General features: G+C 37.6%; 1 protein-coding gene across 1 annotated transcript in view; it reads right to left on the reverse strand.

Moving 5' to 3' along the window:
• The window catches only part of SGK1 (serum/glucocorticoid regulated kinase 1), a 115,423-nt gene that overhangs the window by 56,565 nt on the left and 42,228 nt on the right, over positions 1 to 16,630 (reverse strand). Inside the window, exon 2 of the mRNA XM_077144054.1 lies at positions 13,295 to 13,510. Within this exon, the coding sequence (XP_077000169.1) occupies positions 13,295 to 13,510 (216 nt within the window). The remainder of the gene's footprint in view (positions 1 to 13,294; positions 13,511 to 16,630) is intronic.

Here is a 16,630-nt window from a genome sequence, read left to right on the forward strand (position 1 = left end):
CCATCTATGATAGCACTTGTCACAGTGTATTACAACCACCCAGTTACTTATCAGTATCTCACCTATCTACTGGAAACTGCCTGACCTATCATGAAAGCTCCCAATAAATACTTGTAGGGATAACAAACCCAGGCAAGGTTTGTCGTGGGCTGGGAGGCAATCAGGCTGTCTGGTGTCTGTTAACTTTGCCTGTGGTCACTACCTGAAAACTTGTCTGATATCAGATTTGCTTGTTTTAAAAATAGCTCAGTATTGCTGATACTTGCAATGCTCAGCTGAGAAGAGAACTGTGACTGTCATCAGTTTCTCTCTTTTTATTTTTTCAGTACCACCAAGTTAATGTGATATTTTTAGCTTTTTCAAATCTGCAGAAGTTCTATAACCCCAGATCCCCATGTTACTAAATAGAGACCTGCCAGTCTGCTCCTCATCTAAATCAGCTAGAAGCACTGAATTCTTGCTCTTTCCTGCCTGTAGTAATCTCAATGGGATCTCCCGAAATGTTCACTTTAAAACCAACATATAAGGGAAACAATGGGAAATACCAGAGCAAAAGAGAAGAGTGAATTGAAAACAGAACTGTGTATTTACAGTTCTCAAGGTTGATGGACATTGGGAAAGTAAACTAAAATCAGAGATAACATGCTGTGGAACTTGGCTTGACTTCAAAGGGAGTTCTTATACCAATGCCTGCTACTCAAGGTCAATAAGGAGGGTTTAATCTCATCGAATAGAGTTGAATCATTTATAGAAAATAGGTCTACTTCTGCTGGTTGTGATGATTCCTCCAACAGATGATGTCACACAAATACTTGCCTAGAAATTGCTTGATTGATTTATTAGCTCACAGAGACAAAGGGACCCAACAGTAGCTACATGTGATAACAGAGTGATTTGTTCTGAATACCATGGAAAAATGTGTGTCCCAGCACATTTAGGAGTTTATCCATGGCCCTTTCATAAGTAGAATGAACAAGAAGCAATTTACTTTATATGAATAAGAAATATCAAGATGATGTTAGAAGGTTCTGGAAATCTTTACTTTTTTCTCTTTAGAAGATTTATAAGAGGAATCTTTTAAGGTCTCAAAAGGTAAATTTTAGAATTATGTTATACTGTTTAAAAAAATTATTTTAAAATCGTTCCCAATATTCTTCATATTTTTACTGAACTTGCTCTTTATAGAGTAGTTTATACCATAGGCATGCTGCTTAGTTGTTTAAGTTCTATCATTCCAATAAGCAAGTTAATAGGTAAATAAATAAATTTAAAGAACAAGAGAAATAATGGCAAAAAAATTCAAATAACACACAACTAAAATTTGCCCTATCACCTTAAATCCTGGTCTTGCTTGCAGACTTATAGTATAATGTGTAGAAAATCTCTAAAAATTTATATTTTGACTAGTGCAATTCCTAATATACCTTATGTGGACTGCTTAATTGAACATCATAAGTACATGGAACCTTGAGTAGGACATGAGATTTTGTAGGTTTATCCAGAGTGATGCCCCGCAATAAATCCCAGAGTGGTTTGAACAATGAATAAAAAAGTATTTGCAAAGTCGCCATGGAAAAATGGTGAGAAAGGGGAAAACTTCAACCTTTCCAAGTGGAGAATTCTTGATATTCTCACAAGCAGTGTGGACAACCAAAGCAATAGGCTGAGCCCCCAATCTTGGGGTTTGTTCATATGAAAATTAACCCTGTAAAGGATACGCTAAGCCCATTTAAAATTAGGCCTAAGAGTCACCCCTAAGAGAACCTCTTTTGTTGCCCAGAGGTGGCCTCTCTGTCTCAGGTAACATGACAAGCAAACTCACTGCCCTCACCCTCTCTACGTGGGACATGACTCCCAGGGGTGTGGACCTTTCTGGCAACATGGGACAGAAATCCTAGAATGAGCTGGGACTCAGCATCAAGGGATTGAGAAAATCTTCTTGACCAAAACCGGGAAGGGTGAAATGAGACAAAATAAAGTGCCAATGATTGAGAGATTCCAAACAGAGTCTAGAGGTCATCCTGGAGGTTATTCTTATGCATTAAATAGATATCACCTTTTTAGTTAAGGTGTAATGGAGAGGCTGGAGGGAACTGCCTGAAAATGTAGTGCTGTGTTCCAGTAGCTATGTTTCTTGAAGATGATTGTATAATGATATAGCTTTCACAGTGTGACTGTGTGATTGTTTAAACCTTGTGTCTGATGCTCCTTTTATTTACCTTTTTGACAGATGAGTAAAACATACAGATTAAAAGTAAATAATAGGGGGAACAAATGTTAAAATAAATTTAGTAGATTGAAATGCTAGTGATCAATAAAAGGGAGGGGTAAGGGGTATGGTATGTAGGAATTTTTTCCCGTTTTCTTTTTATTTCTTTTTCTGAACTGATACAAATGTTCTAAGAAATGATGATAATGATGAATATACAACTATGTTATGATATTGTAAATTACTGATTATATATGTAGAATGGAATGATCATGTGGTAAGAATGCTTGTGTTTGTGGTTATGCTTAAAAAAATTTTAAACTTAATAAAAAAAAGTAGCCTCAAAAAAAAAAAAAACACTTTCAAAATTAGTAAGGAGGGGCATTGTTTAAGTGGAAAGCAGCATCTGGTTTGTGTGAAAAATTATCCTAAAAAGAATAAGCTTAATTAGAAGTGGGAAAGATTTGGTTACAAGACCAAGGAAATATGTTTTAACCATTGCCCAGATATTTCCAAGGAGAAGATAGGGAGTAATTATCTTAGAATATTTGATGTTCCTAAATAGCTGGGAATGATTGCCTCCCTTCTCCCTTTCCTCACTCACCTTTGGGAATGTGGTATCTCGTTGCGGGTAGGGAACTCATTAGAGAGTGTAGGTAATAAAAATGACGTGAGTAATGATGTTAGGCATAAACTTGTTTTACCCCAAAGTCCTGACACTAAAATTTTATTTTGTAACTTGAAGAATGTCTTTCAATGCAGTGGAATTGTATGGCATGTTGTGAGTAAAGCAATCAATTGTTTGTTGCCTAATGGAGATAGCAGGTGACCAGATGTCCACGTTGCCTACTTCTGTGGTCTGGCCATCGAGATTCTTCTTCCTGGCTTCCAGCTTGCCTCTGGAAGGGAAAGCCAGCCCTGAATCAGGTGGCAGCACTTCTAAGGGCCCCTGATACAGGGCGCGGAACTCTGAAGCCCTCCTACAGGAAGGGCATCAGCTCCCTGGCTATCACACTGTCTAGCCAGACAGAAAGCCGGCTTGGCTCATCCGGGACCTCACACCCTTTCATATGCAACTTCTATTGGGAACAGTGGATTTTTTAATATCTGAGAGGAAAAGAGCATACTCATGTTTTAGAAGCTGCCAGAATGTAACATACCAGAAACAGAACCGCTTTTAAAAAGGGAATTTATTAAGTTGCAAGTTTACAGTTCTAAGGTAATGAAAAATGTCCAAATTAAGGCATCAGAAAGATACCTTAACTCCAAAGAAAGGGCGGATGAAGTTCTGGGTTTCTCTTTCAGCTGGGAGGGTACATGGAGACATCTGCTAGCTTTCTCTTCTCATTTCATAATACTTCCCCTGGGGCATTTTCCTTCTGCATCTCCAAGAGTCTCTGGCTGTGTAGGCTCTGTTGGCTCTGAGTTTTTTCCAAAATGGTTCCCTCTTAAAGCGCCCCAGTAGGCAACGACACCTTGAATGAGTGGAGACACATCTCTGCAGAAACTACCTATCAGAAGTTTACACCCATAATTAGGGGGGTCACATCTCCATAGAAACAATCAAAGAGATTCCACCCAGCAATATTGAATAAGCATTAAAGAACATGGCTTTTCTGGGGTATACAACAGGTTCAAACTGGCACAACTCATTTTAGCTTTCAACCAACGTAGATATTCCTTCTCTAATAACACAGGAAACAAACCTCGTTCATTTTTGTGAATGTGATAACCAAGATTCAGATTGAAAAATATATTTTCCACAGAAATGACTAAAAGGGAATTTAAATCTACTTTACATAAATAATTCTTTAAATTGATGAAAATAAAAGCAAAATTTAAACTCATATAGGGGTAAAGGTAGAAAAAAATAATTCTCATGTGGAATCACAAGTAATCAAAGATGGAAACATTATTCAACTTTGTTAGTAATCAAAGGAATGTTTTGATTAAATAAAGTATCATTTAATTAGATTAGCAAAAATTAAAATATCCCACTACCTTCAAGAGATGAAGTACTAGTGGAACAGACTTGTTCTTAGACTGCTGGTAGTATTTTTATCGATTTGACCCTTTCTAAATTGGTCTGGAAGGTATTTTGACAAGGACCCTAATTATCTTCAAACTCTACTCAATTCCCAGGAATTTTTACTAAAGTTCATCTTAACCAGTGATCATTCAAACTGAGGAAAAACCATAATTTGTGGCTTACCTAAAAGAGAGGGAGAGAGGGAAAAAAAAAACCTAGGTATATAGTTACATGAAATGACATATCAATTTGATATAACTATAGATGATAATTATTAAATTTATGTTACAGCATATAGATGTTTGTAAGAACTGTTAAGTGAAAGAAAGGCAGCTTTGCTATCATATATACACTATGACAATATTCATGTACACAATGAATACACGTGGGGGAGAAACTGAAAGAGAGCAGGCAAAAAAAACCCCTAACTATGAAAGGAAGGTAGAATTACTTTTAATCTCCCCATTAATGAGGCTACAATCATTCTTACATAATTTTTAAAAATCATGGGTGAAATTCAGGAAGATGGCAGATTTTTATTAAAAGACACATGAGCTCTGAAAATGGAAATCTCAGTGAACCAACAGCTCATAGCAGAAGCCATAGGATAAAAAGGGTAAAAGCTAAAGAGCTCCCTCTCTTTATTTTGTATACACCTACCTGGAATAACATTGTTTGGAAACGCTGACTTTCTAGGGAAGATGATTCCAAGTCTTCTTGGATAAAATGATCTCATTTCAAATTTTACCTCAGTATTGCAATAATAATTTTAGATCAATAATGGAAATGGTAATTATAGGCATTTTGACTACCCTAAATGGGTTGAATTGTGCACTCTCCCCAAATATATGTTCAAACCCTACTCCCTCCTACCTGTAAATATGGTCTTGTCTGGAAATAGAGTCTCTGCAGATGGAATCAAGTTAAGTTGAGGTCACACTGATTTCAGACACATCCCCATAAGGATCACTATAGGTAGCAGGGATTCTTGACACACAGACACACAGAGAAAACGCCAGGTAACAATGGAGGCAGATAGTGGAATGATGTGTCTATGGGCAAAGGAACGCCAAGGATTACCAACAAACACCAGAGATGAGAAGAGGCAATGAAGGGTTCTTCCCTGGAACCTCCAGAGGAAACGGCCCTGCCAACAACTAAAGTTCAGACTTCTGGCTTCCAGAACTACCGCACAATGCATTTCTATTTTTTTATGCTACTTAGTTAGTACTTTTTATAGCAGCTCTGTGAAACCAAGTTAGAGGGCAGCTTAATCATTTTCAATGTTTCCCAAGACATATTATTTTATTACATATTATTTTTATTGTAATCTTATTATTGTTAATTATTTTGTAATTAAATAATAGCAATATTTATTATATATTATTTTCAGGTAATATTCTTTGTCATTATCATTATTATTATTCAATTAAGAAAGCTTGGAAATGTGATGTTTGTTTTGCTTAAAACCGATTGACTTGCTCTTTGGTCTTTTCAGCTTTTATTTGCTTTTAGCTGCACTTGGAACTAATCATATTTCAAAAAACTCTTTACAGATTTTTAAAAGAGCTTCCACATATGCGCTCTCATTTGCTTCCCATTCTCCCCAGACATGGGCAGTGATGTTGTATTCCTTGCAACATATATGCGATTCTCAGAAGGTCAAGGCACATTCATCAGATTCCTTTGACCTACCATATTGGAACTGGGCATAGAACCCAAGTTTTCTGCTTTTGGATAGAGAGTCATCCATTTGGTCACATCTTAAGTATAGACAGATCAAAAGAAGAGGCATTTTCTTCTCCTTCCCTTAGCAGTTCCATCCTGTTTTTTTGTAATGAATGCTTTCTCAAGGATGGCGTGGTTTAAAATTTGATACAGAGCAAGAATTATGGTGGGTGGTAAAGTTAGAATTTACCAGACACCCCCCAGATAGCATAACATGTCATGCAAAGAGCAGAGAAGAAGAGGGTGATTGGAGGCACTAGTATTTTATTCCTTCTAAGCCTTCATTTAAAAAGCATTTTTAGTATATAAATTGAAAGGAACCAGAAATCTATAGAGCCATCTGGGCTGATTTAAGTATTTATTTTAATAGTATCTTCTTAAGAAAGATCAGAAAAGCTCAAGATGATATGAAAATAAGTCAATATGGAAACTATTCCTCAGCTGACCATTTTATTACCAAGCTTCCTGGGCTTCAAAGAAACAGCTCACCAATTCTGAGAAGAAAGAGAAAGGTAAGGGAACACCTCCTTGGGCTTTATAGCCGAACAGATGGAGTTAAAGCAACCGGAATGCTGAATAAGCCTTGACCGTCAGACCCCAGTTCCGATTTCTATGAGATCCACTTAATTAAATGTGCCTTCTATATTGTCTTTGGTGGTTTGCTGAGGAGAAGCAAGAGGCAGTTACCTTATCACATCAAAGACTCCTCTGTCTGCAGTGAGGTGGCCAATAACTTCTCCAAGTTTGACAGTCTTTCAGAAACTGACTTCACCAGGCTTGAAAAACAGCACACACTGGCGCTGGCTCAGCTGACTAAGCACCTTTCAAGCTGCCTTGGATGGAAAGAAAGAGGAGTCGGAGGAAAGCTTCATCGGCCAAATCTATTCCATATGAGAGGGCAAGCTTAATGAGAATCAGCCGAGAGGCTCCAGCAGCTCTTGAATGCACGTGATTTACAGCCAGCATGGGCTGCAGAATTTTCTTAGTCTCTGAATGTTAGTCTCTAAGATTAAACTGTTTAAAAAAAAATGCATGAACAAAATTTCTCAGCTCATAAAGGCAAAGAAAGGGAAAAATAGCAGGTAACTGTGAAGCATGCATGCAAGGCCCTGGGAGGAGATAAGATAAACACGTTAGATTTCCTGGGGGCAAGGAGGGTGGAGATTAAATGGAGGTGCACCCACAAATATCACACAGGGCGGAGCGGAAAACCTGGGTGACGGAGGTGTAAGTGATGCTTGTGTTTTCCATCTTTCTCCAAGCACCTGCCTTTGCAGTGATGGAAACCTCTCTGAGATGCTGACTTCTCACCAACAGGACTGAGTTGTAACTAGTCCCTTTCTAGAGTGGTTCTCTTGGTGGACAGGGTGTTTTCCCCAAACCCACAGGGAATATATTAATATAATAACATGTTCCTGAAAACCACAAACAGTACTGACAAAGCTAAAACCCTTCTTGACACTTCTCCCTGCCTCCTCGCCTCTCAATTCCCAATCCCAGGTCCTGGGAACTGGTAATCACCATTTCAATTTACTATATATCCTTCCATAACTTTTAATTGCAATTACACATACACACACATACACACACACACACAGAGACACACACCCAACAAACACACTCAGAGAGGTAGGCAAAGTTTTAAAAAAAATCTGATAATGTCATATACACATTTCTAACTTTAAATATTCTTTGGAGACTTTTCCCTGCTGGTACAACAGAGTTCTACTTCATTCTTTTTAACTGCTGAATAGGATTCCATAATATGACTATGCTGTAATTAACCGTTCCCTAATACTTTCCAATCTTATTCACTGATATTTCCATTTCTTCACCATCTCCAATATTGCGATGCTTATCTTCATATTTGCTCCCCTTATCGTATGAGCAAGTGTTTACCTAGGATGGATGTGAAGTAGTTTTGCTAGATCAGAAGGTATGAAATTTAAAATTTTTAATAAAGGAGTATTGCAAAAAACTCTTCCACCAGCAGTACTTTTGCCCATACTTTTAGCAACATGACATTATCAATCCTTTCAACCTTTGACAATCTGATGGATTAAAAACAAATGGGGTTTCATTGTTTCAGTTAGCATTTCCCTGGTGGGGGCGTGAGCACTTGAAATAGCTTTCAATTTCCTTTTTTACTTCCTGTGCGAGCCCAGCATTATTAGGAAGGGGGTTTGTGAATTCCAGGTGGGGAGATAGGATGGGGATGGTGGTTGGCTCTCGTATTATTGTTCGCTTCTAATTTTATTAAATTGTGATCAACCAGCATGGGCTGCATGATTTTTGCTTTTTGGAATTTGATGAGATGTGCTTCATGACCTAATTTTGGTCAGATTTTGTAATGTTCCACGTATGCTTAAAATATTGTGTATTCTTTGTTTATTAGCTACAAATTTTTTACATAAAACAGGTTTGGTTAATTGGGTTACTCAAATCCTCTATTTTCTTACATACTTTTGGTCTTCTTGAGCTGTCAGTTTCTGGGAGAAATATATGAAAATTTCCCTTTGGATGCTAATTTCTCAGTTTTTCTTTTTATATCTATTAGCTATTTCTTTAAGTATTTCCATGTACTGTTGTTACTCACATAAAGGTTTGTGACTGTTTCATCTTCTTGCTAGACATCTTTTATCAATACAAAATGGTCCTTTTCCTGCCTTTAAATTTTCTTCTCATATTTTATTTTCTCTGATATTTATATTGCTAAAACTACTTTCCTTTTGTTGGGACTTTGCCTGGAACATCTTTCTCTATTTTTCTATTTTCCTATGTCCTGGGCCCTTTAGAATAAATAAAGCTTGGAATAACCCCCTCTTTTGCACAGTTCTTTCTTGGGATCATTTTGGACCGTGGTTTCCTCATCAGTCTAATCATCCAACCTGCTTTCAGTTTTCCAGAGATTCTGAATTATCTCTTATCTACACAATAGCATTCTTTGTTTTCTAGCACTGTTACAATTTCTGATGTGGGCTTATGCGTGCGCATGTGTGTGTTTTCTGTCGTTTAGGCAGGAAGGAGAGACAGCAACACCCACTCAGGCCACCATCTCAAGCCAATTCCTTGCTTTCCTTAGTTCCATGTCCCTCCCTGCCCACTCTAAAAAACACCCCTTTTCATGCTTCCCAGTTTGAGTGATTCCAATATTGAAGGTGTTGTGAGCAAGATGCAGGGCAGAGTTTGTGAATATATGTAGTCAGAAACAGGGCAGAGTTTGTGAATATATGTAGTCAGAAACCATCCATTGTAAAACTACCTTGCTCTTCATTTCTTCATAGCCTCGAAATTGTTTAGAAGCTGAATGCTACAACTTGAGTTCTACTAACATACATAAATGGAAAACACTTACACAGCTGTATGTCATCAGCTTTCCAATCTCATTCTCAGAAAGATCTGCTTAATTTATAAACAGTTAATTTTAGGCAGTGATGCTAGTAACATTAACAACATTGTATTCTTCTGGGTGATTTATTGAGATATAGATGCCTTGTTCCTTCCATGGAAAAACATGATTAAAGGCCACTAAATAGACTATGGCAAGTTTGGGCACCAACTAAGTACAATATAAGTCTTAGTGATTTAGGGCTGTGGTAATTAAGTTCCTGTAGCAACTTGGCTAGGTGATGGTGTCCAATTGTTTGGTCAACCAAACCCTGGATTGATGGTTACCCGGAGGATATTTCATGAATTTCAATCATTAGTCAGTTGCTTGCATCTATGACTGATTGCATCCACAATCAACAAAAGAGATTGTCTTCAGCAATAAGAGGTCTCATCCAATCAGTGGAAGGCCTTCAAGGGAGAATTGATGATTTCAGCAGTCCAAAAGAAAGAAAGTTCAGTAAGCTAGCTTCTTTCTCATGGGGAATTCAATGAAAACTTCATCGGAATTCTCAACTTGCAACCTGCCCTATGGAATTCAGACTTGCCAACCCCCACAGTTGTATGAACCAATTTCTATAATAAATTTCATATGCGTGTATATATATATACACATATGTATGTATGTCTGTATTTGTACACACAATTCTGTCAATTCTGTCAATTCTGTCCCCAGACAACCCTAATACTGACTATTAAATGTAGAATTTAGAATGTACCAATTTTAAAATAAAAAAGAAAACGATTTTGCATAAAGTTTTCTCATTTTATTTGCCTCCTTTATATTTAAAACATCTCACTTCTTTTTTTATGTTTTATCTTTACACATCAAATTCAGAGTTATTTTCATTTGTAGGTCATCAAATTCTCACCTTAGAATTTCTGATTAAAAAGGGTTTTAGGGTTAATAAGTTTAAGCCCATCAGAAGATGTTTGAAGGTTTTGTGACTGGCCTAAATTCATGCTTCAAACTTGTGGCAGACCTGGCTGACTCAGCACACGTAAATTAGCATTTACAAAAGATTTTTTTTTAATCCCACCTCACTGGCAAACCACTAAAAAACTCCTGGAAGAAATTAAATGGCAAGCAGAGTTACTTCAATTTTTATAGATGAGGGCCTCTTGCCTAAAATAATCCCCATCAGGAAACGTCAGGAGAACAAATTGTGGTCTTTATTCTTGGTTGCTACACCTAACAGCCTCTCCGGTTTCTTGACACTCAGCTTCCTAAAGGGAGAGAGCTGTCTGTTCAGGGAATTATTTCATCATTTAATCACTATAGGAAAGCAAAATAGAGATTCTGTTTACTTGTTAAAGTATAAGTGTCTTCTTGATTTGTGATGACCTTAAGAAAATAAGAAAACAAGTCTGAGAACCAGGTAATCTATTGTAAATTGGAGAATGATGCACCTATTATCCCGGGTAAAGGAAAAGGATGAATCACACTATTACATTAAGTTTCTCCCAGGAAGCAGCTCAAGTGTTTATCAAGAGATGAATGGATAAACAAAATGTGGTATAAACATTCAATGAAATGGAAACTTTCTCAGCCAACGAGAGGAATAAAATACTGATACAGGTTATATAATGCGGACGAACCTTAAAGACACAGCAGGGGATATATTTTATTAATTCCTTAATGTGAAATACTTTGATTAAGCAAATTCACAGAGACTAAAGGCAGAATAGTGCTTACCAGAGGTTGAGGGGTGGGGACTGGGGAGTGAGAATGGAGAATTACTGCTTAATGGGTTGGAGCTTCTGTTTGGGATGATGAAAAATTCTGAAGTAGTGGTGAAAGTTATACAACATTGTCAATGCTCTCATTGTCACTGTTAAAACTGTTTACATGTTATGCATATTTTACCACAATGAAAAAAATAAAGTAAAATAAAAGAGAGAGCGAGAGAGAGACTGGGAGTGATACACATAGCTGGGGGAAAAACAATTTCCTCCCAGCTTTTTGGTAACTGTTTGCTCTTGTGTGGAATTCCACTCATTCATTAGTCTGCCCCAGCATCTGACAAATGGGGCACGCAGCTGGCTCTCAAGCACCCATTTCGTATCAGGCATTTCTGTTCTGGATAGGGTATGTAGAGCCATCTTTGCCTAAGTCATGAGAAGTTCTTCAGAACTTTAAGGATCCTGAAAGCTCAGACTCTTAAGAGGCCAAAAGTTGCAAACTAGAGTCCGCTGGGTGGCCAGGTACTTTCGTACCTAAAGCTCCATTTGAACACAGCCACGCCCATTCATTATATATTGGCTGAGGCTGCTTTCGCTCCAAGGGCAGAGTTGAATAGAAGAGACAGACTGTAGGGCCCACAAAGCCTAAAATATTTACTATCCGGCCCTTCATGGGAAAAATTTGCCAACCCTTGCACTCAGATACTATTTATTGCCTTTTAAGACCAATGGAGAGCTGATGCACTGTCTGGTTGAACAATAAATGCACTCTGACAAATGTTCATCGGTCAGCAAAGCACTAACCTGCCACGGAGGTCTAAAGTATGTCACAGGTTCACAGGCTTAGCTGATATGTAAATCAGCAAACATAAGCGATAATGCTTTATATATGCATGGCACTTCAGAGATTGCCAAGTGCTTCCTATGTGTTATCTCATTTGATCTTTACGATAACCTGAGAAGGTAGGCATGGCAGGAATTATTTTCCCATGAGGAAATATGGACATGGCATGACATCCTGGGGTTACAAGGAACTCAGATTCAAGTGTTCTCAATCTTTTATTTTAGCTGCTAAAATGATTACTTTACCTCTGGAAAATGCTTGTCTAATTTTAAAAAAGACAAAGGAGGGTGTGTTTCTCTGAGTTTATTACCAGTTATTTTCTCATGAGGCACTAACTTGAAATGATATATTAGACAATCACTTGGAATTAATTGTTTTTCTAATAACATGCGCTATTTTCATAATGTTCCATTTTTTATGTCAATAAGATAGTGATAAAACTAAGCATTTTATCTAATGTTTTAAAAAGTCAAAATATATATGAGCCAAATTGATGTATAAATTAAAAATAAACCTTTGATATTTTGAAATCTTAGAACCTGCATGATGGATGAGTTATCTAGCTTTCTTAGATTAACGAAATTAAAAAATATATATATATATTGGACAGGCAATGCAAAATAAGTCTTAGTAAAAATATAAGTACACATGAATCTGGGAAAACTAGGGAAAGATTGATGCGGTGCTTTGTTATGGGTCAAAGCCTGTTGAGGTGAAAATTTCTGTGGGGGCTGTGAACTTGTAGATGAGTGTTATGGATCAAATTGTGCCCCCAAAGACACATGTTCAAGTCTTCACCCTGCTCCCCCAAATGGGGCCTCATTTGGAAATAAGGACACTGCAGATGGAATTAGTTAAGTTAAAACGAGGTGATACTGGAGCAGGGTGGGCCCTAATCCAAGGTGATTGGTGTCCATATATGAAGGAAGGGGAGACCTGCAGACACTGGGGAGAAGGAAGTGATGGCATAACAAAGACCAAAGTGCTGAAGATACAAGCCAGTAGAACCACCAGAAGCTGGACAAGGCAAGGAAGGGCTCCCCGCTGAGGCTTCTGAGGGAACCTAGCCCTATTTCAAACTTCTAGCCTCCAGAACCGTGAGACAATAAACTTCTGTTTTTTAAGCCACCTGGCTTCCCATATATTGTTATGGCAACCCAAGGAGCCGAAGACGACAACAGCTACCATCTCTTTCTTGCATCCTAAAGGAATTGATGCTCTGATTGGCCAACAAGTTCTGAAGAAGCAGCATAAAGGATTAGTACAGTGGGGCTAACAAAGAGCATGACTCCATGTTCTTCTCAGAAACTCACAATGTGCATAGAAAAACCACTTAGGCACACTAGAGTATGAATACAGGGAAAGCAAAAGTCTAGAATCTTCCAGAATGGACCGCAAGCAAAGATGAACTTACTTCACCACTGGGTTGAATGTCCCACGAGCAGCACTCCTTCTCCTGCGGGAGAAGCCCTCTCTGGAAGGCGTGGTCTCCCAGGCATGTCTGGCACAAGGTTGGCTCAAAGTCCAGCTCCCCTGCTGGGACGGCCACCATGGAGGGGCCTGTGAACTTCAGGCTGGGACTTGAATGTTTGTCCACATTGACCACAGGGCTCTTGATCCACCTTCGTACCTAAAACGTGCAGAAGAAAATGAAAGAACAAATGTTGTTGTCCTCCTTTGATGTTGAAAGAAGCTTGGTTTGAACACTTGGTGTAATGGTTACTCCCGAAAGGGGAATTCAATCTCATAGCCTCTCTCAAGTTTCAGGTCTTAACACAGTTTGAATTCACCTGCCAGAAGCGTGTGGTTTGGGAATGGGCATTTAATCTCACCAAGTCTGTCTTCTCATCTTTTTTTAGACTCAGGAAATAGTATTTGCTCCCAGCTTCGTTGTGAAGACTGCGCAATATTTTTAAATGTTCAAGTGCTTTGCCTGCCACCTGGTTGGCGTTCAATAGATGATGACTATTTTACTCTGGTTTTTACTGTGATGATTACACTGACAGAATGAGAGCTTCCAAATTTCTAAGGTGGATCGCTGGTTAGAATAAAAAAGACTGCCTTCCTAGCTAGGACCTAACATTGCTAAGTGCAATGACACATATTTCTCTGTTGCAAAACCCTGATTATAAAAGAAGTTGTTTCCGGCTCAGAAGTGATCTCAACTTTGTTTTCACAGTTCTAAACCTCACCAGTTCTCTAGTTTGCATGCTGAATTCTGGAAAAGTACAGAAAAAATACAAAGCTGTTCAAATATTAGAAGAGCTGATACTTATGTAACATTTTAAGCATGTAAGGACATGTTCTAAGTGTTTTGACATGCATCAACTTGTTGAATCTTAACAGCCTAACACAATAAGCACCGCTATCCTGTCCCTGGCACAGAGAGAGGAAGCACATCTCCCAGGCATGGTCCTGATGTGGGCTAGAGGTGAACCCGGGTCCTGAATCTCAAGTGTGCACCTTTACAATCGTGCAGTTTGGCAGTGTTCTAAGACTTACAGTCACCAAATGCTAGAAATTGAGCTTATTTTCACATGCCCCTTCCATGCACCTTGAGATTCCTGAGGCTTCTTTTATAGTCAACCAATGAGTGAAGTGACCGTATACCAAACAGAGGAAGAAATAAAATCTCCTACTACTGATTTTTAGACGGTAACACGACAACTAAATTTTTAAAAATACATGGAGAATAAACCACAGTAAGAGAAGAAAGTCTGAGTAATTTGCTATATCACTTGATGAAATATTATGCCATTGTGAAAGTAAAGCATGATGAAGATTCTGTGATAATATAGAAAATGATTAGAACATAAGTGCATGGGAAAAGCCAATTATGGAATTTTTCAATCACTATAATTACAAATGTAAAAATATATGTGCCTATGGATAAAGCAAGAAGTTAACAGACAAATGGCAATTGTTGCATTCACTGTTAGAACTATAGGTGCTTTATTTCCCTGTTTTCACAATGGCTTCCCCTTTAATTCTTTTAAGGACCTTTTTTTTTTAAAGTTTATAAGAATCTTAAGCACCATCATTGAAAATTATCATTGTTCTTTCTTTCGTCACATATGTCTTTTAATTGCTTTATTTATATATTTTCTAAAAGATAATAGTCATTTAAAATATTTTTTAGAGTTTAATATCTCAAGTAACACTTGAAGGGGGCATCCAGCAATATTTCTTATCCTACCGAATCCCATATACATATTCATAGGTATAGTCAAAAGTGTTTGATTTATTACTGAAAGTCTAAATAAAAGAAAAGGTTCGAGACTACATAGGATCTCTTTTCCTGGTGTTAGTACCAAATGTGTTTTTGATCAAGCTGATAAGTATTACATTTCACTAGAGATGGAAAATGTTTTTTATTATTTTTATTCAGAGGGTTTGAGCTTGGAGTTTGGTGAATTTTCCTACTCAGTTTCCAAATTTTTTTTTCTTTCCTAATCTTGCGTATTAAAATCATTTTTTTTAACGCTGGGTTATTTTCAATATGCCTTGTTTGCCAAGTAGATTTTACTTTGGGATTACTGTGAACAGTATTTTAAACAGACTTATCTTCAAATGAATTTGTAGTTGTATGACCTTACTGATTAAGTGTACCAAAATGTAGATTTTATTATTTACATTAATTAAATTTATAATGAGAAGAATGTCCATGCTACTGAACTTAATCTTTCATTAGACTATAGAAAAGCAAACTGGTTAGGTCGAAGGACAAGGATTTAGAGACATATCTTACTTCAAGATATACATATGAACTATAAGTTGATTCTTTCATCCTTTTATATTATAAACATCTATAAAACAAACGTTCTGCTGATGTTAGAAATCATAAGGATTAATAATCACATAAGGAATTATCAAGTCTCTAGTTATTCAGCTGAGAATTTTCAAATAGGTCAGATGGCCTTGAGCATAGAATGCCTTATGCTCAAGCACAACCAACACATTTTTATGAAATTCTGGAGTCGGAAGGCACCAAAAGCAGTCCAGTAACTTGCCTAAAGTCACACTGTAAATTATTATGTGGTCAACTATACCTATTGACTAAAGCAACACATTGAACCAGCTTTTACTAGGGTAGAAACCGGCCAGCTCCAGGGCTTTCAGAGGCTGGCAGGAAAAGGGACTGTGCAAAGCACGTGGCCAGTGTATAAAATAGGGAGTGGCAGGGACTGTGGCAAATGGTGGTGGTGGGGGGGAGGCGCATGCTTGCTCAAGGACATTTAAATTTAAACTAAAAACCAAACAAACCCACAAATGATGCTGGCCTAACAAAACTCTAGTTAAATCTGCTCTACGACCTTCCGGGATCACCATTGACCCTTGAAGTTATTCTGTTAAAGTAAGTTCAAAGCTGTTTGGATCAGAACTGAATTGTTTCAGGCCACAACAATGCTATAAAATGCATAAATAATTTTAAGGATTAAGACTTCAAATAGGGTAGAAATAAAATGGTATGATACCATCTAACTTTTTAAAAGCAATCCTACAGTCTCAACATTTTCACTTTCATTCATTCATTCGCCATTCATTAGTGAGGGCTACTGTGTTGATACAGAAATACAGAGCTTAAAAGAAAGTCCTCCAACCCTGCCCTATGGAGCCTGAGCTACAGCTAAGGGAGAGAGACAAAAAACAAACAAAATAAGTAAACTATATAGTTAGTATGTAAGGAGGAAATAAAACAGAGAAAGGTGACCAGGATTATAGGGGAGGGGTTTTAATTTTAAATGTCACC

The sequence above is a fragment of the Tamandua tetradactyla genome, chromosome 25 (assembly GCF_023851605.1).
Source record: "Tamandua tetradactyla isolate mTamTet1 chromosome 25, mTamTet1.pri, whole genome shotgun sequence".
In the NCBI taxonomy this organism is placed as follows: Eukaryota; Metazoa; Chordata; class Mammalia; order Pilosa; family Myrmecophagidae; genus Tamandua; species Tamandua tetradactyla.